Genomic DNA, 26,955 nt, shown 5'->3' on the forward strand with positions numbered 1-26,955 from the left:
GCTCGGGCCAGGCACCCAGGCCGAGGGCCGTAAAGCGCGCCGGGCCCAGGAACCCGGATGCGGGCCGTCGCGCACACTGCGCCCTCCGGAATCCGAGCTGTGGGGCCATCGCGACCGGGACCACGACCGGCAGCCGCAGTCCTCACATCCCCGCTTCCCATTCAGGGGCTGGCGGGGGGCACAGGACGGAGAAGCAGCAGCTCTCGGCCGATCGTCGCCCGACCCTTCCAGGCGGGTCGCGGGCCTCCGCAGCCGGAAGTGGGGCCAGAGCGCGCGCGCTCGGGCGGAGTGGGCGTGGCCGCCCTCCCGGAAGTGCCTGCGGCGCCGGCCCGAAGCTGTTCCCGCGGTCTCCTCGGGTTCCAGCGGCGCGGGCATCGCTGCGGGCTGGGGCCGCTCTGATTGCCGTTCTCTGGGAGGCCCGGGCCCTGAATCTCGAGTTTGAGCAGCCCCAAAGTCCAAACTGTCACCCCCCCCACCCCGCCAAGTCGCAGAGGACAGGAGCGGAATGGACGCGCCCCTGCCTCCCAGGGAGTCCGCCAAGTTCATCGCGGAACACAGTCGGGACGTGTTCATTGACGGCGGAGGCGTGCGCAGGGTGGCGGAGCTGCTGCTGGCCGAGGCCTCGGGGCCTGGGCTGCGCCTGGAGGGCTGGAAGGCCCTGCACGAGCTGAACCCGCAGGCGGCCGACGAGGCGGCGGTCAGCTGGGTGTTCCTCACAGACACGCTCAACTTCTCCTTCTGGTCCGAGTCAGACGAGCACAAGTGTCTGGTGAAGTACGGGGGCCGGGCGTACAGTGGGTACTGGGCCCTGTGCGCCGCGGTCCACAGAGCGCTCGACCAAGGTTGGTGCTAGGCGGGGCCCGAGACTGACCCGGCCTCGGCACGGCTCTGAGAGCCACTCCCCAAGGATACCAAACACAGGAAAGGCATGCTGTATGCAGGCGAAACACGCCTCGCGTGACCCTGTGTGGACGGTGGGGCCGGCGTGGCGCCGCGGGTTCGAGTTCCGGCTGCCCCGGCCCGACCCGGCTCCCTGCTGATGCCCCAAGCAAGGCAGCCCCAGTGCTTGGGGCCCCTCCTGGGCCGATCCGAAACCAGGAGCCAGGAGCTTCTTCTGGGCCTCCCCCACAGGGGCAGGGGCCCAAGCCCCTGGGCCATCTTCCACTGCTTTCCCAGGCCATAGCAGAGAGCTGGATCGGAAGAGAAGCAGCCAGGACTCGAACCAGTGCCCACGTGGGATGCCGGCGCCTCAGGCCAGGGCGTTAACCTTCTGCACCACAGCGCTGGCCTGATTAATCAAGTGTTGTAAAAGCATCCATGGATGTATGACATTCTTCTGGATTTTCTTTTCCCCTTAAAGGGATCCCGATAACTAGTGCCTCCTACTATGCCACTGTGACCCTGGACGAGGTTCGGCACATATTCCGCTCCGACACCGAGGTCTCCATGCCTATGATGGAAGAGAGGCATCGGATTCTGAACGAAACCGGGACAATTCTGCTGGAGAAGTTTGGAGGCTCCTTCCTTAATTGCGTCCGCAAAAGTGAGAACAGTGCCCAGAAGTTAGTGAGCCTGGTTGTTGAGAATTTTCCTTCTTACAGAGATGTGACTCAGTTTGAGGTGAGTTGCCTTTGTTGGGGATGTTCGAAGTCTTAATCCTCCCAGAGTTAATTCTTTTACTTCCAGAATTCACTTTGAGAATCAAAACTTGAATTTTGAAGTTCCTTTCCTGTGGATAAGAAATAGTTGGGGCCGGCGCTGTGGCACAGCGGGTAAAGCTGCCCCCGTATGGGTGCCAGTTCTAGTCCCTGCTGCTCCATTTCTGATCAGCTCTCTGCTATGGCCTGGGAAAGCAGAAGACCGTCCAAGTCCTTAGGCCCCTGCACCCACGGGGGCGACCTGGAGGAGACTTCTGGCTCCTGGCTTTGGATCGGCGCAGTTCCGGCGATTGTGGCCATCTAGGGAGTGAACCAGTGGATGGAAGACCTGTCTCTCTCTGTCTCTGCCTTTCAAATAAATAAAATGAATCTTTTAAAAGAAAAAAGAAATAGTAACAATGTCTCAAAGCCATTAGTTCTCTTGTGTGTGTTTTATTTATTTATTTTAAATAGTGACAGAGAAGGACAGATAGGAAGAGAGAGAGCAGGCCGGCGCCGTGGCTCACTTGGTTAATCCTCTGCCTGTGGCACCGGCATCCCAAATATGGGCGCCAGGTTCTAGTCCTAGTTGCTCCTCTTCCAGTCCAGCTCTCTGTGGCCCAGGAAGGCAGTGGAGGATGGCCCTAGTGCTTGGGCCCCTGCACCCACATGGGAGACCAGGAAGAAACACCTGGCTTCTGGCTTCAGATTGGTGCAGCGCCGGCCATAGCAGCCATTTCGGGGGTGAACCAGCAGAAGGAAGACCTTTCTCTCTGTCTCTCTCTTTCACCGTCTACAACTCTGTCAAATTAAAAAAAAAAAAAAAAAAAAAGGAAGAAGAGAGAGAGAAAAGGGAGAGATCCAGATCTTCCATGATCTTCCACTTATCTGGGCCAGGCCAAAGACAGGATCCAGGAACTCCATCTGGGTCTCCTATGTGGATGGCAGGGGCCCAAGGTCTTGGGGCATCTTCTGCTGCTTTCCCAGGTGCATTAGCCGGGAGCTGGATCAAAGTAGATTAGCTAGGACTTGAACCAGACCTCTTGATATGGGATGCCAGCATTGTAGACAGTGGCTTAACCCACTGCAGCACACTAGTACCACAAATAAATTTTTTTAAGGATTTATTTCTTTATTTGGAAAGCAGAGTTACAGACACGGAGGAAGAGACAAAGAGAAATCTTTGATCCACTGGTTCACTCCCCAAATGTCTGCGACAGCCAAGATGGGGCCAGGCAGAAGCCAGGAACTAGGAGCTTCTTCTGAGTCTCCCACATGGGTGCAAGGACCCAAGCACTTGTGTCATCCTCTGCTGCTTCCCCAGGCACATTAGCAGGGAGCTGGGACTTGAACCAGTGTCCATATAGTATGCCAGCATCACAGGTAGCAGCTTACACTATGTACCACACCAGCTCCAAAAGTAAATATTTAAAGAAAAAAAAAATTTTTTTTTGACAGGCAGAGTGGATAGAGAGAGAGAGACAGAGAGAAAGGTCTTCCTTTTGCTGTTGGTTCACCCTCCAATGGCCGCCGCGGCTGGTGCGCTGCGACCGGCGCACCGCTGATCCGATGGCAGGAGCCAAGTGCTTCTCCTGGAATCCCATGGGGTGCAGGGCCCAAGCACTTGGGCCATCCTCCACTGCCTTCCCGGGCCACGGCAGAGAGCTGGCCTGGAAGAGGGGCAACCGGGACAGAATCCGGCGCCCCTGACCGGGACTAGAACCCCTTGTGCCGGCGCCGCAAGGCGGAGGATTAGCCTAGTGAGCCGCGGCGCCGGCCTTTAAAGAAAATTTAATATGACTTTCAGGACACCATGTAGTTTGTTTACTTTTTTTTTTTTTTTTTTTAAGATTTATCTTATTTATTTGAAAGAGTTACAGAGAAAGAGACAGAGAGAGAGAGAGAGAGAGAGAGGCCGGCCTTCTATCGCTGGTTCGCTCCCCAAATGGCCGCAATGGCCGGAGCTGTGCTCATCCAAAGCCAGGAGCTAGGAGCTTCTTCTGGGTCTCCCAGAAGTGCAGGGGCCCAAGCACTTGAACCATCTTTCTGCTGCTTTCCCAGGTGCATTAACAGGGAGCTAATCAGAAGTAGAGGAGACAGCCTGCGCCGTGGCTCAACAGGCTAATCCTCCGCCTTGTAGCGCCAGCACACTGGGTTCTAGTCCCGGTCGGGGCGCCGGATTCTGTCCCGGTTGCCCCTCTTCCAGGCCAGCTCTCTGTTGTGGCCAGGGAGTGCAGTGGAGGATGGCCCAAGTGCGTGGACCCTGCACCCCATGGGAGACCAGGAGGAAGTGCCTGGCTCCTGCCTTCAGATCAGCGCGGTGCGCCGGCCACGGCGGCCATTTAAGGGTGAACCAACGGCAAAGGAAGACCTTTCTCTCTCTCTCTCTCTCTCACTGTCCACTTTGCCTGTCCAAAAAAAAAAAAAAAAAGTAGAGGAGCCGAGACTTGAACCAGTGCCCATATGGGATGCTAGCACTGCATGCTGTGGCTTTAACCCACCACTGCGCCACAGCGCCATCCCCAGTTTGTTTACTTTCAAGTTGTCCTAGATTTTTCTTTTTGTGGATGAAAGGAATGAAATTTTTTTTTTTGTAGATTGTGAAATAGATTTAGCAAACATTTTCTTTCTATTTCATTTACAGTACAACAGGCTTTTTTTTTTTTTTTTAAAAGATGTATTTATGTATTTATTTAGTTGAAAGGCAAAGTGACAGTGAGAGGAAGAGAGAGGGAGATAAGATAGATCTTTCACCTGCTGGTTCACTCCCCAAATGGCCACAGCTGAGACTGGGCCGCCCGGAAGCCAGGAACCAGAACTCCACTGGCGAGTCCCATGTAGGTGGCGGGGCCCAAGTACTTGGGCCCTCATCTGCTGCTTTCCCAGGCACATTAGCAAGGAGCTGATTGGAAGCAGAGTGTCTGGAACTCCAGCCTGGCACTGTTAAATGGGATGTGGGCATCCCCAGGGACAACTTAAACCCCTGCACCAAGCACTGGTTCTATGTGGGCACTTTTCATATTTTGACAGATAACGTTTGATGTTACTCTTAAATCATCTGTAGTACTTTATTTTTCTGTTTGTTCATGGTAAGTTTATTGAAGACTTTGCTCAAGAAAATTTATGGTTATATTTTTGTTTAACAATTATTTGATAAAGGTAAACATCTTTTGAAAATATTCATAAGGTTTAATACATTGTGGAAAATAAAAGGAATTGTTATTTCAGCATTTACTGGTATTTTCAGTGATACCAGTTAACATTTTTTTTTTTTTTTGACAGGCAGAGTTAGACAGTGAGAGAGAGAGACAGAGAAAGGTCTTCCTTCTGTTGGTTCACCCCCCAAATGGCCGCCACAGCTGGCGCGCCGCCCCATCTGAAGCCAGGAGCCAGGTGTTTCTCCTGGTCTCCCATGCGGGTGCAGGGCCCAAGGACTTGGTCCATCCTCCTTCCCGGACCACAGCAGAGAGCTGGACTGGAAGAGGAGCAACTGGGACAGAATCCAGAGCCCCAGCCAGGACTAGAACCCGGGTGCCAGCGTCACAGGCAGAGGATTAGCCTAGTGAGCCATGGCGCCAGTACCAGTTAACATTTTAGAGGTCCAGAATTTGATTACTAAAATAATTTGATCACTAAGGCCATAGCTGACTTAAAAGAAAATTTTTTACGCATTATTTGAATTATTTTTTAGATTCCTCACTGGAATCTTATATTTTGTTCCTTTTTTCATTTTAAGTGACATAATCTAATCGTGTGATATCTAGTCTGCTACCATGGAAACAGCAGTCATAATGTGACAATTATGTTTCCTTAGATCGCTAATGCTGATTTTGTTTTAGCCCTGTTTTTTCCCATTTTGCCCATGAATCTTATTAAAAATAGCAGATAACGACTGCTATCTATTATACTAAACTTTATGGTATAATAATTATCTTTGATACACAATTATCTTCAATTGTTTTATTTTGTGAGTTTTATATCTTGCCATTTTATAAACTAGATTCACTAGAAACCAAGTTACCATATAACAACCTAGCTTGTGTGAGAACAATCACAGCATTACTGTATTTGAGTGGTTCGGGAATTTAGGCTCTTAGCATAATACAGGATTGTTTCTTAATGCTGATATGTTCCCCAGTCTCTCCATTTAATTCATAGACTTCACATTGTGTTGAAAAATAAGCATGTATGTTTGCCCTGAAAAGCACAATTCCAAATTTTATTTTCTTAATGTTTATTTATTTATTTGATCTACTTGTAAGACATACTGACAGAAATAGAGTGAGAGATCCTCCGTCTACTGGTTTACTCCCCAAGTGCCCGCAGCAGCCAAGACTGGGCCACGTGGAAGCCAGGGGTCCAGAACTCCATCCAGGTCTCCCACATGGGTGATAGGGCTCCAGGACTCAAACTGATGCTTTAATATGCAATGCCAGTGTGACAGGCAGCAGTTTATCATTTTACAGAATCTTTTTATGGGGCCTTTCCCCCAAGTTTTCATTTAATTTTTATTTAGTAATTTATATCACTTACTAATTAAAATGTTCTCAAAGGTGGTCAGAATATATTTGGGGAGCTAATAATATTTGTTATTCTCATTTAGCAGCTCAACAGTTATAAAATGTGATTTGAAATTATTACCATTGATATTAGGAGCAGGAGTAAATTATAATTAAACTGAGCTTTTCCATAGTTTATACTAATCTGCATTTGTAGATTTAAAGAGAATTCTTAAATTATAATCCAGCATTTTATAATGCTTTATTAAACTTGTTTCTGTAATGTATAAATATAATTGGCTACTTTAGTTACACTTCCAAAAATGGTAGGCTTGATCATTTCTGACTCTTGATCAATTATGTTTTTATGTCTATGTCTGAAAAGAAAGTAAAAAAAATTAATGTGATTCTCCTCAGATGTGAACTCAGGTATTATTTTCTTCTTTATAGTCTTCTGTGTTTTAGACAATTTGTGTGAATTATGTTGCAACCCCAATTTTTTTTATTTTAAGAAATTTTCAGAAGAATACTACCTAGACCGTAAACATAACAAGCAGCTGGACTGCAGTGACACAGAAATACATGTGTAAAGTGATGCCACTGAGAAAGAATGCTAACCAGTCCCGGACCACATGAATTGTGTCCTGTTTGCCTGGAGTACATTGGAGTGACAGATAGTGTTTATTAGATCATTTTGTTTTCTGCTAAAGGTCTGTAAATTCTCATCAACAGAGTAAGATTAGTCTGCCCTTGACCAAATGTTTTCAACTTGTGCCTTCTTAAAACGTAGCACAGAGCTTTGGGAAGCCCGAGTAACACTGATATTCTCGCTGTTCACCAGGGGAAAAGAGTTTCTTTTTACAAACGGGCCCAGATCCTCGTGGCAGACACGTGGAGTGTGTTAGAGGGAAAAGGAGATGGCTGCTTCACAGACATCTCCAGCATCACCATGTTCGCCGACTACAGGTTACCCCAGGTCCTTGTCCACCTCGGAGCCCTGAAGTACTCCGATGAACTGCTGAAGAAGCTTCGCAAAGGTGTGCGGCCTCCATTCAGACATTTCTTGTTATGTGGGGAGCTGTGTTTAGTCTCTAGGTTTTTTTACACAAAAGGTCTCTTGCTTTAAAAAAAAAAAAAAAAAAAAAAGGAGTTCTGTTTATTGCTATAGTGTGGAATATGGATCATGTGGAAAGTTGTGCTATTGGGATGTTACAGTTTCAGAGCCTCGTAAAACGAAACCCGAGTTTGTGTTAGGTGGACCTGTGCCACTCTGACACTTCATCAGATGTGAGTGGTTAGAGCATTAATCAAGTGCAAGAGCACCTTAAATTCTCTCTTTTGGGTGCAGAATTTTCTGCTACTTTTTCTTTTCTGTTCTTCTTCTTCTTTTAAATTTATTTGAAAAGTAGAGTGAAGGGCCCATGCTGTGGCGTAGTAGGTTAAGACTCCGCTTGCAGTGCTAGCATCCTATATGGGCACTGGTTCGAGACCTGGCTGCTCCACTTCCAATCAGCTCCCTGCTATGGCCTGGGAAAGCAGCAGAAGTGGGCCCCTGCACCCAGGTGAAGGACCTGGAACAAGCTCCTGGCTTCAGATTGACACAGCTCCAGCCATACATTTGGGTAGTGAACCCTCAGATGGAAGACCTGTCTCTCCCTATATATCTGTAAATCTACCTCTCAAATAAAAAAAAAAAAAAAAAAAAAAAAAGGCAGAGTGACAGAGAAAGGGAGAAAGATCACCATTCTCAGGGTCATGACCCTAATGCCCCAACAACCAGGGCAAGGCCAGGCTGAAGCCAGGAGCCAGGAACTCCATCCAGGTTACCCACATGGATGACAAGAACCCAAGTACTCAGGTTGTCATCCGTTGCCTTGCAGGCAGATTCATAGGAAGCTGAATCAGAAGAGCGCTGTGGCGCAGCAGGTTAAAGCCCTGGCCTGAAGTGCCGACATCCCATATGGGTACCGGTTGTAGTCCCGGCTGCTCCACTTCCAATCCAGCTCTCTACTATGGCTTGGGAAAGCAGAAGATGGCCCAAGTCGTTGGGTCCCTGCACCCACATGGGAGACCCAGAAGAAGCTCCTGGCTCCTGACTTCAGATTGGCACAGCTCCGGCTGTTGTGGCCATCTGGGGAGTGAACCAGCGAATGGAAGACCTCTCTATCTGTTTCTACCTCTCTGTAACTCTGTCTTTCAAATAAATAAAATAAATCTTTAAAGTAAAATAATAAAATAAATAAAATAAAATAAAACTGTTTAAAAAAAAAAAAAAGAGAAGAGCTGAGCAGCTGGGACTCAAACCAGGCCCTCCAATTTGGGATGCTATGGATTGTGAGTGTCCCAAGTGGTACCTTAACTTGCCCAACCCTCTTTATTTTATTGTTAATTTTTTTTATTTGACAGGTAGAGTTGTAGACAGTGAGAGAGAGAGAGAGACAAAGAGAAAGGTCTTCCTTCCGTTGGTTTACCCCCCAAATGGCTGCTACGGCTGGAGCTGTGCCAATGCCAATCCAAAGCCAGGAGCCAGGTGCTTCTTCCTGGTCTCCCATGGGGGTGCAGGGTCCCAAGTACTTGGGCCATCCTCCACTGCCCTCCTGGGCCACAGCAGAGAGCTGGACTGGAAGAGGAGCAACTGGGATGAGAACCCGGCACCCATATGGGATGCCAGCGCCACAGGTGGAAGATTAGCCAAGTGAGCCACGGCGCCGGCCTCAACCCTCTGTATTTTAAAAGGAAGTTTTTATGATTGAATAATTTTACCCAGTTTCTTGTTGTTGTTCAATTAAAATCCTACACAGCCACGGAGGCTTAGCTCAAATGCTTCTACTTAGCTTTCCCTGAGTCTTCGTGTTTTGTCTATGTCCTGAATTTTTATAGCGCTTGTCTCTGCTGCTGTGAGAAAAAAATCCCAGTGAGAAGGGAAGCAACAACAGCCAGGCCTGGGCTAGGCCAAAGCTGGGAGCCAGGAGCTCCATTCTGGTCTTCCATATGGCTATCGGGGATTCAAGTATCTGGACCATCCTCACCGCCTTCCCAGGCACATCAGCAGGAAGCTGAATAGAAAGCAGAGCAGCTAGGACTCCAATGGGCAATCCAGTATAGGCTGTCATTGTTGCAAACAGTGGCTTAACCCACTGCACCCCAGTGCCGGCCTGCTGTCCTGTTTTTAAGTTTGTGATTACCACATATTCATTTAGCAAACATTTATTGGTGAATTAGTATGTGTAAGATGCTATGTGAAGTTCTGAGAATATTGAGACAAACAAGCCAGACATGGCCCCTGTCCTTGTGGAATTTAATGCCTAAGTTGAAGAATGATGTAACCAAAAATAAATCTGAGGATTACAGTTTTTGTTTAAAATGATTTATTTATTTAGAAAGAGTTACAGAGAGGGAGAGACAGAGAGAGAGGAATATTCCATCTGCTGATTTATGCCCCAGATGGCTGCAATGGCTAACACTGCAAGGCCAGGCTGAAGCCAGGAGCTTCATCCGGGTCTGCCACGTGCGTGCAGGGGCCCAAGGACTTGGGCCATCTTCTACCGCTTTCCCAGGCCAAACAGGGAGCTGGATGGGAAGTGGACTAGCCGGGACGTGAACTGGTGTCTACATGGGAAGCCGGTGTCATAGCAGTGACTTGACCCACTCAGTGTCGACCCTGGACTACAGTTTAAAATGAGTACTATTTAAGTACTGTACTACAGTAAAGTTTTGTACTACAGGAGGTACAGTAAAGTTCTGTACTACAGTAAAGTAGTATTGTACTACAGTAAAGTTCTGAGTGCATTTTGTTACCCACGATTAATGCTTCTTGCTGTTTTTCCTCTTTGCAGGAGAAATGCTTTCATATGGGGACAAGCAAGAGGTGGAAATCCGAGGGTGCTCACTTTGGTGTGTCGAGCTGATCCGTGATTGTCTCCTGGAGCTTATTGACAGAAAGAGTGAGAAGCCCAATGCAGAGATCAATTCCATTCTTCTGGATTATTGCTTATGGGACTACGCTCGTGACCACAGGGAAGATATGAAAGGAATCCCGTTCCATCGCACACGATGCATATATTACTGATCCCGAATATAAATAGATCCACAGCAAACGCCTACGTTTTTATAGCATATAGATCATCTGTGCAGTTTTGCTTTGCCATCTGGAATAGATGGTAGAAATTACAAGTACAGGAAAGTTGACTGTTCAGTCTTGCTTTAAAAATGTTTTCCCCAGTATTTCCTCTGTATTCACCACTGTATCCTTTGCTTGTTTCAATCTTGGCTGTATTTTCCTTTATTTTGTGGTGATACAGTTGACAGAAATAGTGAAGGAAGTTTCATACTTTCTTTATATCTCAGATTTCTTACAATTAATCATGTCTTGCAGTCTTTACTAATAATATTTAATCTCTTCAATTGATATCTTTTTTCAGGGTATACTTATTTTATTTGTACTGTAATCATTTGATATAAAAGAGAGGATAGAGTCTTTGATGTTATTAATCTTGACCTTATTTTTATGCTCCTTATTGGTAATAATAATAGATGATTTTAAATTTTGGATGTCTGCTTGCCTGCTATTTATTTTCAGAATAACCACATCAGAATTGAAAAAAGTATTTTCAAAACTTTTCTTAAACCACGAATGGATTATTTCACTAAAATAGAATTTATCACATAGGATTTTTAAAGTTTGCAGTAGGTCAGTTTATTTAGTTTCTGTTGCAGAACTGTCATGACCTCTGAGCGCTCGTCCCCCAGCTGCAGACCCTCACTCTTCTGACAGTCTTGATTTTGTTAGGTGTCTGCAGTGGCCCCTGGGGACACCAAAACCTGTGGATGCTCACACCCCATGTATGACATGGTGTGGTGTCTACATACGTGTGCACATCCTCCCCGGAACTTTACATCTTTGGATCACTTATTCTTTAAAGATGTATTTATTTACCTGAATGGCAGAGTTACAGAGAGAGAAGGAAAGACAAAGAGAGAAAGATTCCATCCTCTGGTTCACTCCCCAAATGTCTGAAACTGGGCCAGGCCAAAACCAGGGGTGGTCAGGAGCTTCATCCAGTTCTATGTGCGGGGGCCCAAGTACTAGGGCCATCTTCCGTCACCCTCCCAGGCACATTAGCAGGGGGCTGGATCAGAAGCAGGGCAGCCAGGACTCACCATCCCCTGTATGTGTTGCTGGCGTTATAGGTAATGACTTTATCTGCTACACTACAACACTGGCCCCTTTTAGATCACTTATAATACCTAATACAACGTAATTATAAGTAATTATTATACTGTATTGTTTAGGGAATGATAACAAAAAAACAGATGCATGTTCAGATGAGGACTTTGTGATCTACAGTTGGTTGAATCCACAGATGCAGAACTTGTGAACACGAAGAGCTGACTACACTTTGCTTTTCTGTTTTCTGTCATTGTGTGAATCAGGAAAAGATAACCTTTCCCTAAGGACTTTACTGCCATCTGCTGGAAATTTGTCATAATAGTCTTAGAAATGGAATGAAGGAAGGAAGGAAGGAAGGGAGGGAGGGAGGGAGGGAGGAAGGAAGGAAGGAAGGAAGGAAGGAAGGAAGGAAGGAAGGAAGGAAGGAAGGAAGGAGAGTGGCACCTCCTGGAATTGGGTACAACCTGCTCTGGCCAGTGACTGGACAGGAAGTCTGCTGACCATGCAGTGCCCCATGGTGCAGCAGACCCAGCTGTCTTTTATCTCAAGCCCCTCAGCATGGCCTGGCTCCTGATCCAGGAACTCTGTGTTCTAATCTAGGCAGTGGGATTGAAGGAGCAATGAAGCTGAAGAGTACAAAGAAAGTTGACACCAAAGTCTCCAATAGCTGCCACATTACATCTTGTTTCCATTTCACTGACCAATACTTGGTCACTTGACTACAACTACCTACCAAACAGGCTAGAAAACTACAAGTTATCTCTATTCTTGGCATTAGGTACATTCTAAATTATGTAAGGGGTATGCATAGATTTTGGGAAACAGTTTTTCACCACCACCACATGGGTTTTATAGACTCAGAGAATTTAAATAGTCTTTTTCCTAATGACTTCAACAGTCATTTATGGTCTTTTTTTTTTTTTTTTGGACAGGCAGAGTAGACACAGAGAGAGAGACAGAGAGAAAGGTCTTCCTTTTGCCATTGGTTCACCCTCCAATGGCCGCTGCGGCTGGCGCACCACGCTGATCTGAAGCCAGGAGCCAGGTGCTTATCCTGGTCTCCCATGGGGTGCAGGGCCCAAGCACTTGGGCCATCCTCCACTGCACTCCCTGGCCACAGCAGAGAGCTGGCCTGGAAGAGGGGCAACCGGGACAGAATCCGCGCCCCGACCGGGACTAGAACCCGGTGTGCCGGCGCCGCAGGTGGAGGATTAGCCTAGTGAGCCGCGGCGCTGGCCCGATGGTCATTTTTAAAATCTGTTACTTCATTAGGAATTACAAAAGGGTAACTGATATTCTTGATTCTGTGGCCCTTATATAGGCATGATCTCTCTCAATGGGTTTCAGGGAAATCTGGAAAACTTTTTTTAACAGTTTATTTTACTTATTTGAAAGGAAGAGTGACAGAGATTTTCCATCTTCTAGCTCACTCTGCAAACGGTCGCAATGGTCAAGGCTGGGCCAGGCCAAAGCCAGGAACTCCATCCAGGTCTCTATATGGGTGGCAGGGGTCCAAGTACTTGAACCATCTTTTGCTTCTTGGAAAGTGCATTGGCAGGAAGTTGAATTGTAAGCGGAGCAACCACGACTTAAAGACAGTGAAGTGTGCAGAGTTCCCCAAACTCCTTGCCACACCTTTAATTCAGAGGATACCTTCCTAATTCCTTGGTGCCTCAGTCTCCAGTAATAGCCTTTGGTTTGCCACTGTGACTTTTTAAGCAAAGTTTATTATTTTAAAAGAGTTACAAAGTGAGAACGAGAGACAGATCTTTGATCTGCTGGTTCACTCTCTAGATGGTGGCAACAGCTGATGCTGGACCAAGCCAAAGCCAGGAGCTAGGAGCTTCATCCAGGTCTCCCACATGGGTGGCAGGGGCCCATACACTTGGCTCATCTAGTGCTGCTTTCCCAGGCCATTAGCAGGGAGCTGGTTTGGAAATGGAGCAGCCGAGACTAGAACAGGTGCCCATATGGCATGCTGCCGTCACAGCAGCCACTTAACCCGCTAGGCCACAATGCTGGCTGGAGATTTGCCTCCTGTAAAATTCAGTCATTTAGCCAAGGCGCCTTCTCAATGCTTTCCAACCAAAGTGAACCGATTAGCTTTACTGTTGTAGCCTGGGGCATCTCAGGATGTTTTGGAAGAGAGAGCCTGAGAAAGCAGGGTTCTGTCTAGATCAGCTGCTACAGAAAGCAGGGGTAGTCCTGCCGCTGGCTATTTCAGATCTTACCCACAAGGAGGCAGAGAGAGAATGACGCTGTAACTATAAGGAGAGGGACAGTCATTTGTTTTGGTGGAGAGAGAAGCGTGTTTGGTACTTTGTGTGTGGCACATTGGTCTTCCGTCTTGTTTGGATAAAAATTAGGTGGTAGCTTTATTCTGTCTTACTTTGGCATGGCCTCAGATGTTAGAGCCTGTGAGATTATGTCATGGGGGTAAGTCCCAGGCTGTCAGGGATTGTCTTGTTTTCTTTTGTGTACTTTCTCCATCTTCAACTTCACCCCCACAGCACTAAAGCAAATTAATAGATTTCATTCCGTTCAATTAAAAAAAATATTTATTAGCTGCAACACTGTGCTCCTTCCCTGAAGCTGAGTATACAAATGGCTTAAAGATATGGCTGATGGAGGCTGGCACTGTGGCACAGTGGGTTAGAGCTACTGCCTGCAGTGCCGGCAGCCCATATGGGCGTCAGTTCGAGTCCTGGCTGCTCCACTTCCAATTCAGCTCTCTGCTATGGCCTGGGAAAACAGTGGAAGATGGCCCAAGTCCTTGAGCCCCTGCACCCACATGGGAGACCTAGAAGAAGCTCCTGGCTTCAGATGAGCTCAGCTCTGGTCATTGTGGTCATTTGGGGAGTGAACCAGTGGATGGAAGATCTCTCTCTCTCTCTGTCTCTCTCTGTCTCTCTGTCTCTCTACCTCTCTCTGTCTTTAAAATAAATGAAATAATTATTTTTTTAAAAAAAGATCTGGTTGAGGAAGTACAGAGATAATGAGCTACAGTATGTAACTTAGGGAAGCTACTTTCAGGCAATTATGTCTTACCTGATAACACCAACTCTAACTTGTCTCCCTGTCAGTGTGCTTAGATTTTTTTTATGGGATTTTTTTTTTTGGAGGGAGTGTAGGTTTTATTTATTTATTTATTTGGAGATTATTTTTTGAAGATAGAGGGAGAGATAAAGAGAGAGAAGAGAGAGAGGAGTCTTCTAACTACTGGTTCACTCCCCAAATGGCTGCAAGAGCCAGGGCTGGGCCAGCCTGCAGCCAGGAGCCAGGGACTCCATCAGGATCTCCCATATGGTTGGCAGGGACCCAAGTACTTGGGCCATCTTCCACTGCTTTCCCAGGCACAACAGCAGGAAGCTGAATAAGAAGTGGAGTTCAAGTCCTGGGACTTGAACTTGGGATGCTAGCATCTTAGGCGATGCTTAACTTGCTGTGCCATGATGGTGGTCCCTGGCTTTAGTATTTGATTTTCACCCTTTGGGTAGATGCTGTTATTGAAGACAAAACCTGAACAAGTAATGGAATTGAATTTATTCAGTTCAGGGTATTGAAATCAGAAAAGCACCCAGATCTAAGGATGAGAGCTGCTTGGTGGGACGATTTTGCCTTAGACTTTCATAGGGTGGGGTAGACCCATTACTGGTGGGAGGATTTATAGGTGAGATTGTTTTGCCATCAGGAGAAATCCCACTTCACTGAGCAATAAATGTTTATCTCCATGTGGAGGTAGTTTCAGGCCCACAAAGGGTTCTAATCATTCATGAGACAAGGAATAAATGGTTGCAAGGCCCGCATCCGTCCTTGTCATCAGGTTTAGGCAAAGGGGAAAGGATCTGTTTGGCTTTGTCACAGATCAAGGAGTCCTCTGGAGTCTAATGGGAGTCATGAAAGAGAGCCAGCAGTGCAGAGAGGGGTGATGCTCTGGGTCAGCCGTTTTGCTGAACACAAAGGGTGGGAGATGCCAAGAAAAAATGAAAGAGGTTGGAGGGCTTTATTCACGTCACTGTTTCCCCAGACTACATGTGGGCTGTAGGGACTCCGGTACTTCAGCCATCATCTGCTGCTTCCCAGGCACATTAGCAGGGAGCTGACCTCAAAGTCAAGTAGCGGGGACTTGAACCAGCACTCTGATATAGGACACAGGCATCCCAAGTTGTGGCTTTTTCTGTCCTTACATGTATTTATTTGAAAGGCAGAGTGGCAGAGGGAGAGAGAGAGAGAGACAGGGAGAGGACACTTCCATCCACTGGTTCACTCCACAAGTAGCCAGATCAGGGCCAGGTTAAAGCCAGGAGCCAGGAACTCCCTCTGGGTCTCCCACGTGGAAGCAGGGGCCCAAGCACTTGGGCCATCTTCCGCTGCTTTCCCAGACGTGTTAGCAGGGAGCTGGATTGCAAGTGGAGCAGCCGGGACTCGAACCGGCACCCATAGGGGATGTTGGGATCCAAGGCAGTGGCTTTACCTGCTACAACACAACGCCAGTCCAGACTTTTTGACTTGGTGTATTTATTTATATTTCTGTTTGGTACTCATGGGCTGAATTGTGTCCTTCCTCAGATTTTGAGGAAAAAAAAAAAAACCTAGATGACATTAAACCCACAGGGACATGTATTTCAGTACTATACATAATATATGGAATACTGAAAGCCTGTACTATAGCTTAATGACTGGCACTAAATAAAAGTATTGCAAAAACGCTCATAGAGGAAAATAGAATTAAAAGTTAAGTTCACTTTGGTGCAAAAAAATTGAACTCCATGCATAGTTTTCTTTTTTCATAATACACATTTCCAAGAAATTTTGAACTGCACTGTAACAACAGGTGTTAAATATGTTTGTGATTCTTGCCACCCAATACCATCTTTCCCATCCATTAACTAATAGGGATTCATTGTGAGAGGAGGAGCATGGTGGGGGCAAGAGGCACGGAGTCACCACACAGACCCCGGGAGTCAGGTGAAAGCAGGCCAGAGGTGAGTAACCTGTAGACTCGTTTATTTTCAGTTGGTACAGCAGCTTATATAGCCAAGGCAGCCAATCTTGTCAAGGGGCGGTCTATGCCCTAACCAATGACAGCCTGTTGCCAGGCAGTTTCCGAAGCCATCCAATCACAGCCTGTTTCCAGGCAGGCTCTGTTGTCAACAGCCATCTTGGCATGGCCTTCTTATTCCACCACACTTGTGTGTGTGTGTGTGTGTGGGGTGTGTGAGTGACAGAGACTCAGGGGAATTGGAGGTGGGGAGGAATCATGTCAGACTCACACTGGACGCCCATCACATCGGGTGAGTCCAATTTCCCCTTTACTAAATCTACTCTTGTTACGCATGGGTGGGAGAAGGTAGAGACAGGATATAGGAGGCCAGTGAAGAGGGTTTTCTCTAGCCTGAAACACTCAGTCAATCTAAATGTAATTCATGCTCAGAATATTTGATTTATTTGAGAGGCAGAGGAAGAGAGGCGGAGTGACAGGGAGGGAGAGAGAGCTTCCATTCATTGGTTTTGCTCCCCAGATGTTGCGATGGCCAGAACTCAGCCAATCTGAAGCCAGGAGCCAGGATCTCCATCCAAGTCTCCCATTGTTGGGAGGCAGGGACCCAAGTACTGCTTTGCCAGGAGCATTAGCAGGGAGCCAGATCAGAAGCAGAGCAGTGGGGACTCAAACCAGTGCTCCAATATATTGGGATACTTTCTCAGAAATCTTAAGGCTTCTCCATTGCCCCTCAAATAAAGACTGTGGGGAGGACTCTGGGTCTTGCTGTTCATGCACAGAACGCGGCAAAGGCGATGGGACAGCCTGATGGTGGCTAAGTTGTAAGATGGGCTTCTGTCTCACTGCTTTTCTTTCCCTGCCTCATCTTGAGTGTTGATCTGATGGAGAGGGGCACCTGCCAAGGAACTGGGCAGGGGAGGAACGGAAGGCAGCCTCTGCCCAGCAGCCAGCAAGGATCTGCGTCCCCGGGTCCAACCACCCTCAAGGAGAGGAATCTGGCCACAGGCAGGACGGGAGGCAAGCTGACCCAAGCTGATGTGACCATGGCCGACACCTTTATGGCAGTCTTGTGAAAGCCCCGAATTAGAGGACCCAGCAAAGCCACGTGCAGATTCCTGACCCACAGAAATGTCACTGAGTTATGGGGTGATTTGTGGTTCATCAATAGATAAGTAATACAGTAGGTATGTTATGCTGCTGGGTGGATGAAAATGTCATCTCTGATTCATTATCATCTAGATTATAATCTTTGAGTAGAATATTTCAAGTTGCGGGTTGCAGTCCATTCAAGGGCCATGAAATGGATCATAGGGTTATTATCAACATTAATAAAAAGTGAAATAGAATAGGATAAAACAGAACACCATGGTGGGTAAGGGTAAGTATAATCTCATAAAATTCTTTTTTTTTTAAAAGATTTATTTATTTGAAAGTCAGTTACACAGAGGGAAGGAGAGGCAGAGAGTGAGAGTGAGAGTGAGTGAGAGAGAGAGAGGTCTTCCATCTGCTGGTTCACTCCCCAGATGGCTGGAGCTGGAGCTGATCCTAAGCCAGGAGCCAGGAGCTTCTTCCAGATCTCCCACCTGGGTGCAGGGGCCCAAGGATTTGGGCCATCTTCTGCTTTTCCAGGCCACACCAGAGAGCTGGATCAGAAGTGGAGCAGCCAGGACTTGAACCAGCACTCATATGAGATGCCGGCACTGCAGGTTGTGACTTTACCCACTATGCCACAGCACTGGCCCCAAAACTTTTGTTTTCATTTACTCACATATATGTATTTTGAGTCATGTCGTCCATGCATGTGAATTGAGTCATGATGTCAGTTGTATTTTGAATGATACCTTAACATCAATGAAATTTGAAAGTCACTGCCCAAGGCCCATTCCCTTTCCTAGTCTCCTAAAGTTTCCCTCATGATTGGTGGACACCATGCTTGCCTGGTTTGCCCACAGGGGCGAGAGAATCTGCCTGGCATGGTTTGGCAGGATGCATTAGGAAAGTTCAGCTTCTCCACACTACACTAAGGGACCAAAGGCAAAATGGCGGCATAGAACTCCCAATATGGTAAGTAAAGGGGCTCTCTCTCTGTTCCAGAAATAAAGGGAAAACCAGACACTGCCTCAGTACTGAAGGAACCTAAAGTGGGAGGAGTAGGATCTGTTGCTTCCCGAATAACTCATTTTCTTTAAAAACAAAAACAAAAACAAAAAACAAAACAACTTTTTTATTTGAAAGCCAGGGAGGGGAGAGAGAGAGAGAGAGAGAGAGAGAGAGAGAGAGAGTATCCACTGGTTTACTCTCCAAATGCCTGCAACAACTAGGGCTGGATAAGCCAAAGCCAGGAACCAGGAAATCCATGCAGGTCTCCCATATAGGTGACAGCAACTCGAGTGCCTGAACCATTATCTACTGGCTCCCAGGGCGCTATGAGCAGGAAGCTGGAATTGGAAGCAGAGCCGGGACTCAGATCCAGACATTCTGATATGGAATGCAGTCATAGCCAACGCACCAAATCCCAGTCTATGGTTCAAGCTGTTCTGAGAATGTGAGTGCGTTAGAAGCCTTAGGGGGAAAGGACAAATGTTTCTTCTCCCTCCCTCCCTCCCTCCCTCTCTACCTTCCTTCCTCCCTTCCTTCTTTTCAAAAAAGATTTATTTATTTATTTGAAAGGCAGAGTTACAGAGAGACAGAGGCAGAGAGAGAGGTCTTCCATCTGCTGGTTCACTCCCCAGATGGCTGCAATGGCTGGAGCTGCTCCAATCCAAAGCCAGGAGCCAGAAACTTCTTCCAGGTCTCCCACGTGGGTGCGGGGGCCCAAGGACTTGAGCCATCTTCTGCTTTCCAAGGCCATAGCAGAGAGCTGGATTGGAAGTGGAGCAGCCGGGTCTCCAAACGGCACCCATAGGGGATGCCGGCACTGCAGGCGGTGGCTTTACCTGTTACGCCACAGCGCCTGTCCCGCAAATGTTTCTTTTACTAAACTGGGCCCAGCTGTGATCTTCTGTGATTTGCTGCTCCTCTACAAAGTTGGACTGGCCGTAGGTGTTGTCTGTAGCCCAGGGGTCCCAGTGCGCCATGGAGCACAAGTGGAGGAGGTCTTCCAAGGAGCTGCAAGGCAGAATTTCCCCCAGTGGGAGATCCATATGAGGCTCAATTTCTTCCAGCGGCCCTAAGCCCAGCTCTTCCCATTGCCTCTGGCTGCGGGAGACCCCTCCTCAAAAGACAACCTTCAGGGCCATCGTCCTGGCGCTCAAGTTTGTGTACCTTCCAGAGGATCCACTTGGATCATGAGGAAATTGCGATTCTTACCTTGCCACATGGTGGCAGCACAGCCGCTACTGCTCCACCCTGCACTACCATTCAATCAAGTGGTCTGGTGCTTCCAGCCTCTCACCCGGCACCTGTCTCCTCTTTCTGCAGCTATTGCAAATTCTGCAGAGCTTCCTCTGATTTGGGGCGGGGGGGGGGGGTCTTTTAGTCTCTCTTCTCTCTACTCACCCCACAAGGCCCAAGACCCCTGTCTCATATCCTTAGCATCCCTAAGTAACCCACCACCCTTTTTAAAAAACGATTTATTTCATTTATTTGAAAGAGTTACAGAGAGAGGCAGAGAGAGAGAGAGAAAGAGAGAGAGAGAGAGAGAGAGAGAGAGAGAGAGAGAGAGAGAGAGAGGCCTTCCATCCACTGGTTCACTCCCCAACTGGCCACAATGTCTGGAGCTGTGCCAATCTGAAGCCAGGAGCCAGAAGGTTCTTCCAGGTCTCCCACGCAGGTGCAGAGGCCCAAGCACTTGGGCCAGGCTTCATCAGTACTGGGTTCTCCCGTATCAATTCACAGTCCCAATGGGCAACACGGGTTTTTTCTGTTTGTTTTTTAAGAGTTCTAAGAAATGCAACACAATGAATTGACATATTTGATGTTTTTTTCCCTGGACTGCAGGCTTTAGTTTGGAAGAAAAATGCAGACTCTCAAAAAGAACTATAAAAGGCCGGCGCCGTGGCTTAACAGGCTAATCCTCCGCCTTGCTGCGCCGGCACACCCGGTTCTAGTCCCGGTTGGGGCGCCAGATTCTATCCCGGTTGCCCCTCTTCCAGGCCAGCTCTCTGCTATGGCCCGGGAAGGCAGTGGAGGATGGCCCAAGTGCTTGGGCCCTGCACCCCATGGGAGACCAGGAGAAGCACCTGGCTCCTGGCTTCAGATCAGCGAGATGCGCCAGCCGCAGCGGGCATTGGAGAGTGAACCAACAGCAAAAAGGAAGACCTTTCTCTCTGTCTCTCTCTCTCACTATCCACTCTGCCTGTCAAAAAAAAAAAAAAAAAAAAGAAGAAGAAGAAAAAAAAAAAGAAAAAGAAACAATTAATGGTCAATGTCATGGTTTTGCAAGAGCAAGAGACGCAAACCATCGAAAATCAGATGCCAGGTTTCTGGCCTTAAGGATTTCCCAATCTCCTCTATGAGATACATTTTGGACTAGAAGAAAAACATTTTCAGTCTCACAATTTCTTTGAACAATAAGACCCCTCTATGCACAGGAACCTGTGAATCCCTGACAACTGCTTTTTGGAACTCCAACCCACCTTGATTGCACCACAAAAAACTAGAGACACTGAGGCATTTAAAACTAAATCAATGGGGGCCAGCGCTGTGGCGTAGCGGGTAAAGCTGCCACCTGCACTGCTGTCATCCCATATGGACACCGATTCAAGACCTGGCTGCTCCTCTTCTGATCCAGCTCTCTGCTATGGCCTGGGAAAGCAGTGGAAGATGGCCCAAGTGCTTGGACCCTTGGACCTCCATTGGAGACTGGGAAGAAACTTCTGGCTTCGGATTGGCGCAGTTCCAGCTGTTGTGGCCATCTGGGCAATGAACCAGTGGATGGAAGACCTCCCTCTCTCTCTCTCTCCACCTCTGCCTCTCTGTAATTCTGCCTTTCAAATAAATAAATAAATCTTAAAAAAAAAATAAAAACTAAACCAAGGAGACGGTGCTGTGGCACAGCTATTGGAGCATCAGTTCAAATCCTGGCTGCTCTGCTTCCAATCCAGCTCCCTGCTAATGCGCCTAGGAAGGCAGAGGATGGTCAGATGTTTGGGGCCCATGTGGGAGACTTGGATGCAGTTCCCAGTTCCTGGTTTTGACCTGGCCTAACCTGGACTATTGCAGCAACCTGGGGAGTATGCCAGCAGATGGAAGATGCGTGTCTATCTCTTCTTCCTCTGTCACTCTGTCTTTATTTATTTATTTATTTGACAGGTAGTTATAGAGAGTGAGAGGGAGAGAGACAGAGAAAGGTCTTCCTTTCGTTGGTTCACCCCCCAAATGGCCGCAACAGCTGGAGTTGTGCCAATCTGAAGCCAGGAGCCAGGAGCTTCTTCCTGGTCTCCCATGCGGGTGCAGGGGCCCAAGCAGTAGAGCCATCCTCCACTGCCCTCCAGGGCCACAGAAGAGAGCTGGACTGGAAGAGGAGCAACTGGGACTAGAACCTGGCGCCCATATGGGATGCTGGTGCCGCAGGTGGAGGATTAACCAAGTGAGCCACGGCGCCGGCCCCCACTCTGTCTTTTTAATTCATAGTTTTTTTTTTATGTACATTGGAAAAGTTAAAAATAGAATTACCTCTCTCTCTCTTTCTGTCTCTGTGTAAGTCTGACTTTTGAATAAATAAATCTTTTCAAAAAATAGAATTACCATATGACCTAGCAATTTCATTCCTAGGTGTATACCCAAAAGAACTGAAAACAGATATTCATATAGTCATACAACAAGTGTTTACAACAGCAATATTCAATTTAGCCAAAAAGTGAAAATACCCCCAGGTGCCATGAAATCATGAATGGACAAAACATGTTGGAATATTATTCACCCATAAAAAAGAATAAAAAGTGCCGAGAGATGCTACAGCGTAAGCGGACCCCACAAACATTAAGCATAGGAAACCAGAGACGTTGCCGAAGTGTGACTGCACAGATACGAGACGCCCAGAACCGGCAGGGGCTGGCGGGAGAGGGGACCAACCGCAGCACGGAGTTTCTTTTGGGGAGTGACAACGTCTTGGAGGCAGAACACAGGCGATGGTGCATGACGTCGCGAATGCGAACTCGACAATAAACGTTACGTCAATAAAGATGAACTGGATTGGTGGATAAGCTATTGAGACGAAACCTGGAGGGGTTCTCGTCTTCGGTCAGGAGCCCATGGAGAGCTGCTTGAGCTCAGCACCGCGGGAGCAGCCGGAGCCTCCACTGCGGCAGGAGGAACCTGTGTAGGTAGGAACGCTCAGAGCCGGGGCTTGACTCTGCCACCCGGAGGCCGGGGCTGACTCAGGGGTGGGACACCGGAGGGCGGGGCGGGGCTCGGGGCGGGGCCAGGGGCGGGGCTCGCGGCAGGGGCGGGGAGCGGGTGGGGCAGGGCGGGGAGGCCGGGGAGGGGCGCCGCTCGGGGCTGGGCCAGAGTGGACGGGGCTCGCGACAGGGGCGGGGCGAGGCAAGGCTCGGGGCGGGGCTAGGAGGTACGGGGCTCGCGGCAAGGCTCGGGGCGGGGCCAGGAGGGGCGGGGCGCGGCGGGGGCGGGGCCAGCGCGTGGCGGCCCGGACGGCGTTCCTCGCGCGGCCGGCTTCGCCGGTTGCCTGGAGAACGCGCGACAACAAAAGGCGCGGGCGGCGGCAGCGGCGCGGCAGAGCGGAACCGGGGAGTCGTGCGCTCGCCGCCAGAGACCGGGCCTTTCCCGAGCCGGTCAGTGCGGGGACGGGGCCGGCGTCTGTCAGCGGCGCCCTGAGCTCGCTCAGCGCTCTGGCTGTGGGAGCCGCGGCGGGGTGGGCTCGGGGGCGGTTGGGGCGCAGGCGAGGCTGAGGGGGCACCCAGCGGGGCGTGGGGGTGCCCCTGAGGTGGGCGGGCCCTCCGGGTCGGAGCCCGCCGTCGCCGTGGCCCGCTCTGCGCGCTGCGGGAGCCCCAGAGCCTCCCCTCAGGGGTGATGGGCGCGAGACCCGTGTGAGAGAAAGTTGGTGCTCCGCTCGGGCCTTTCGGACCGCGCCCACCCCGGCCTCGGGAGAGCCACTGCTGCTGTCTTGGCTCGCACTTGGGAAACCCTTTAAGCTTGCCTGATGTCCCCAGAGAGCAGGTGTTAGCGACGGAAGGCGTTCGCGTCTCACGGCTGTGGCTGGCCCAACATCTGAGCAAGTGTCAGCGAGACGGAGTTGTTTTAAAAAAGGAGACTGCTTCTTGTGTATTGAAGACAAGCCGTGTGTTTATGAACCATTATTGCTTTATAAAGACTTATTTATTTGAAGGCAGATTTTACAGAGAGAGAGAGAGAGAGGTCTTCCATCCGCTGGCCCACTCCCCCAGATAACCGCAATGGCCGGAGCTGGGCCGATCCAAAGCCAGGAGCCAGGAGCTTCCTCTGGGTCTCCCACAAGGGTGCAGGGGCCCAAGGACTTGGGCCATCTTCCACTGCTTTCCCAGGCCACAGCAGAGAGCTGGATCAGAAGTGGTGCAGCCAGTGCCCATATGGGATGCTGGCATTGCAGGCGGCAGCTTTACCCATTGTGCCACAGCACCAGCCCCAAACCATTATTTTTTAATTGATAGAATAGTTGAGTTTCAGTTGCTCTTAGAGCCAAATTGTTTCTAGATGTTCCTATTATAAAAACCGAGAAGGTGGAAATATCTCAGTTGCGTTTGGCAGATTTTATTCACAATTTCATCAGAATTAGCCAGGCTTGGCTTAATATAGATCATTACTTTTATGGCATAACAAAAAGACTATCTGATAAAAATTTAAATGTTCGGGAACAGTTGGAAGAATCAACTCGGACGACATCCTTGCAGTCTACCAAGTTCCCATTGGCAAATGACTGTAGAGTTCTTTAGAATCCAGTAAAGGATTTACCACGTATATGAGTATTATTTAGTGCCAAGGTTACGTGTCTTTCTTTGTTTTTGCCATTCAGTATTTTGTTGTTGATTGTTTTGGGATTTTACAGCCCAAGGGACCTGATGCTTTTTACTCAGTGGGCTCCTTATAGTGTGATGTAAGTGTTTATTATTGTTAGGATCATCTTCATATGATCCACTCACAGAGTGATAAGTGCAAAGTACTACAGTTTTTTTAAAGGCTAGTTTATATATATATGTGTATATATATATATATATATATATAAATTTATTTATTTACTTGAGAGGTAGAGTGACAGAAGGAGAGACAGAAGGCGAGGTCTTCCATTCACTGGTGCATTCCCCAAATGGCCGCAAAGCCTGGAACTTTGCTGATCCCAAGCTAAGAGCTAGGAGCTTCTTCCAGGTCTCCCACATGGATGCAGGGGCCCAGGCTCTTGGGCCATCTTCTACTGCTCTCCCAGGCCATAGCAGAGAGCTGGATCGGAAGAGGAGCAGCCGGGACATGAACCAGCATCCATATGGGATGCGGTGCCACAAGTGGAGGTTTAGCCCACTACACCACAACACCGGCCCCTAAAGGCTAGTTAATATTAAATATGGTATCAGTAACATCCCCATAGCAACCCATGCTTCGAATGTTATTTTCGGTCTAGTAGTCAACTAGTTATTTAATGAGAGTGTTCAAGACAGCTTCTCCAAAGGCCTGGCCTCATCTCTGATTACTTTACATCATCTGCCTTTAAACATTCTCAGGTTACTTGTTACTTTTTTTTTAAGCTTTTATATGGTGTAAGCTTTACCCTACCAAGAGTGTGAACATTTGTGTACAAGCTTTTATACAAACATATGTTATCATTTCTCTTGGCAGGAGAATTGCTCAATCAAACGATAAGTCTGTGTTTAACTTTTAAGTAACAGCCAGTCTGTTTTCCAAAGTGGCTATGCCATTTCACATCCTCACTAAGAGAGAAGATTCCAGTTACTCTGCACCTCCACCAACACTTGCCATGACTTATCATGGTAATTACACCCTTTCTAGTGGATACGGAGTGGTTCTGTGTTTTCCTGATAGCAAAAGAAGCCAAGTATGTGCATATGTGCATGTGCTTAGTGACCTGGTTGTGTATCTTTTTTTTTTTTTTTCAAGATTTATCTATTTATTTGAAAGGCAGAATTATGGGGTGGGGTTGGGACAGATCCTCCATCTGCTGGTTGACTTCCCAGATGGTCATAACAGCCAGGGCTGGGCCAGGCAAAAGCCAGAGACCCAGAACTCCATCCATGCCACTTGGATGGCACTTGGACCATCCTCCACTTCTTTCCCCCATGCATTGGCAGGGAGCTGGATAGGAAATGGAGCAGCAGGGACTGGAACCAGCACTCATATGGGATGCTGCCATTGCAGGCAGTGGCTTAACCCGTTGTGCCAGAATGCTGACCTCAGGCCATTTGTATATCTTCTTCTTCTTCTTCTTTTTTTTTTTTGATAGGCAGAGTGGATAGTGAGAGAGAGAGACAGAGAGAAAGGTCTTCCTTTTTGCCGTTGGTTCACCCTCCAATGGCTGCTGCGGCTGGCGCATCTCGCTGATCCGAAGCCAGGAGCCAGAAGCTTCTCCTGGTCTCCCACGCGGGTGCAGGGCCCAAGGACTTGGGCCATCCTCCATTGCCTTCCCGGAGAGCTGCTCTTGGAAGAGGAGCAACCGGGATAGAATCTGGTGCCCCAACTGGGACTAGAACCCGGTGTGCCGGCGCCGCAAGGTGGATGATTAGCCTGTTAAGCCACGACGCCGGCCCATTTGTATATCTTCTTTGAAGAACTGCTTTTCCAGATAATTTGCTCGTTTTAACTTTTTTTTTTTTTTAAGATTTATTGATTTTGAAAGTTACAAAGAGAAGGAGAGACAAGAGAGCTTTCATCCCCTGGTTCACTCCCTAGATAGCCACAATCCCCAGCTGTGGGCCAGGCTAAAGCCAGGAGCTAGGAACTTCTGGGTTTCTCACATGGATAGCAGGGGCCCAAACACTTGGGCCATTCTCTGCTGCTTTCCCAGACCATTAGCAGGGAGCTGAATCAGAAGTGGAGCAGCTGAGACACGAACAAGTACCCATATGGGATGCTGGCATGCCACAATGCTGCCCTCCCCCCAACTTCATTCTTACACGTCATATCTGTTGTCCCTGTACCATTTATTTAAAAGGCTGTGCTTGCCCCTTGGAATGACACCATTGTTGAAAATTGCCCATAAACGTGAGGGTTTATTTCTAGATTCTCAATTCTGTTCTTTTGATCCATATTCTCCTTATGTTCGTATCACATGGTTTTCATTGCTGTTGCTTGGTTTTGAATGTAGGGAGGTGTGAGTCCTCCTGTTCTTTTTTGGTATTGTTTTGGCTATTCTGTGTTCTTGATGAGTCTGTATAAATTTTAGGATCCGCTTGTCAGTTTCTACAAATTAATCAGCTGGGATTTTGACAGGGTTGCATTAACTATGTATCAATTGGGGAATACTGACATCTTACCTATTAAGTCTTCAAAGCCATGAATGTGGGAACTTTATTTGTTTAGATCTTCATTTTAACTTCTTTAAACAATGCTTTATAGTTTTCAGAGTATAAATTTTATGTGTCTCTTGTTAAATTTATTCCTAAATATTTTACTTTTTTTTTTTTTAAAGATTTTATTTATTTGAAAGAGTTACACAGAGGAGAGGCAGAGAGAGAGAGAGGTCTTCCATCTGCTGGTTTACTCCCC

At 48.0% G+C, this 26,955-nt stretch overlaps 2 protein-coding genes across 6 annotated transcripts in view; both read left to right on the plus strand.

The window, feature by feature from the left end:
* Positions 1-313: 313 nt before the first annotated feature.
* On the plus strand, positions 314-10,660 carry QNG1 (Q-nucleotide N-glycosylase 1). Of its 2 annotated transcripts, none has more exons than XM_062208636.1 (4): positions 314-842; positions 1,361-1,620; positions 6,978-7,173; positions 9,973-10,660. In XM_062208636.1, the coding sequence occupies exons 1-4, from the start codon at positions 506-508 to the stop codon at positions 10,203-10,205; spliced, it is 1,026 nt and encodes a 341-aa protein (XP_062064620.1). In that variant the 5' UTR covers positions 314-505; the 3' UTR covers positions 10,206-10,660. The 2 variants fall into 2 exon arrangements, with proteins under 2 accessions (XP_062064620.1, XP_062064621.1); XM_062208637.1 differs by having other exon boundaries at positions 684-774; positions 9,973-10,658.
* A 12,294-nt stretch (positions 10,661-22,954) lies between these two features.
* KIF27 (kinesin family member 27) overlaps positions 22,955-26,955 on the plus strand; it is a 95,076-nt gene continuing 91,075 nt past the window's right edge. For 3 of the 4 annotated variants that reach the window (XM_062208638.1, XM_062208640.1, XM_062208641.1), the window contains exon 1: positions 22,955-23,039. The gene's annotated coding sequence lies outside the window, so the exon portion shown is untranslated. Of the gene's footprint in view, positions 23,040-25,115; positions 25,224-26,955 lie in introns of those variants that run through there. The other variant, XM_062208639.1, reaches the window with a different exon arrangement.

Source organism: Lepus europaeus, chromosome 12 (assembly GCF_033115175.1).
Source record: "Lepus europaeus isolate LE1 chromosome 12, mLepTim1.pri, whole genome shotgun sequence".
In the NCBI taxonomy this organism is placed as follows: Eukaryota; Metazoa; Chordata; class Mammalia; order Lagomorpha; family Leporidae; genus Lepus; species Lepus europaeus.

What these genes read in the sequence shown, in the direction of transcription:
- QNG1 (XM_062208636.1), top strand. Translation starts at nt 506, where the DNA reads ATGGACGCGCCCCTGCCTCCCAGGGAGTCCGCCAAGTTCATCGCGGAA. An exon ending in CCACAGAGCGCTCGACCAAG is followed by an intron (nt 843 to 1,360) that starts GTTGGTGCTAGG and finishes TTCCCCTTAAAG; the next exon opens with GGATCCCGATAACTAGTGCC. An exon ending in GAGATGTGACTCAGTTTGAG is followed by an intron (nt 1,621 to 6,977) that starts GTGAGTTGCCTT and finishes GCTGTTCACCAG; the next exon opens with GGGAAAAGAGTTTCTTTTTA.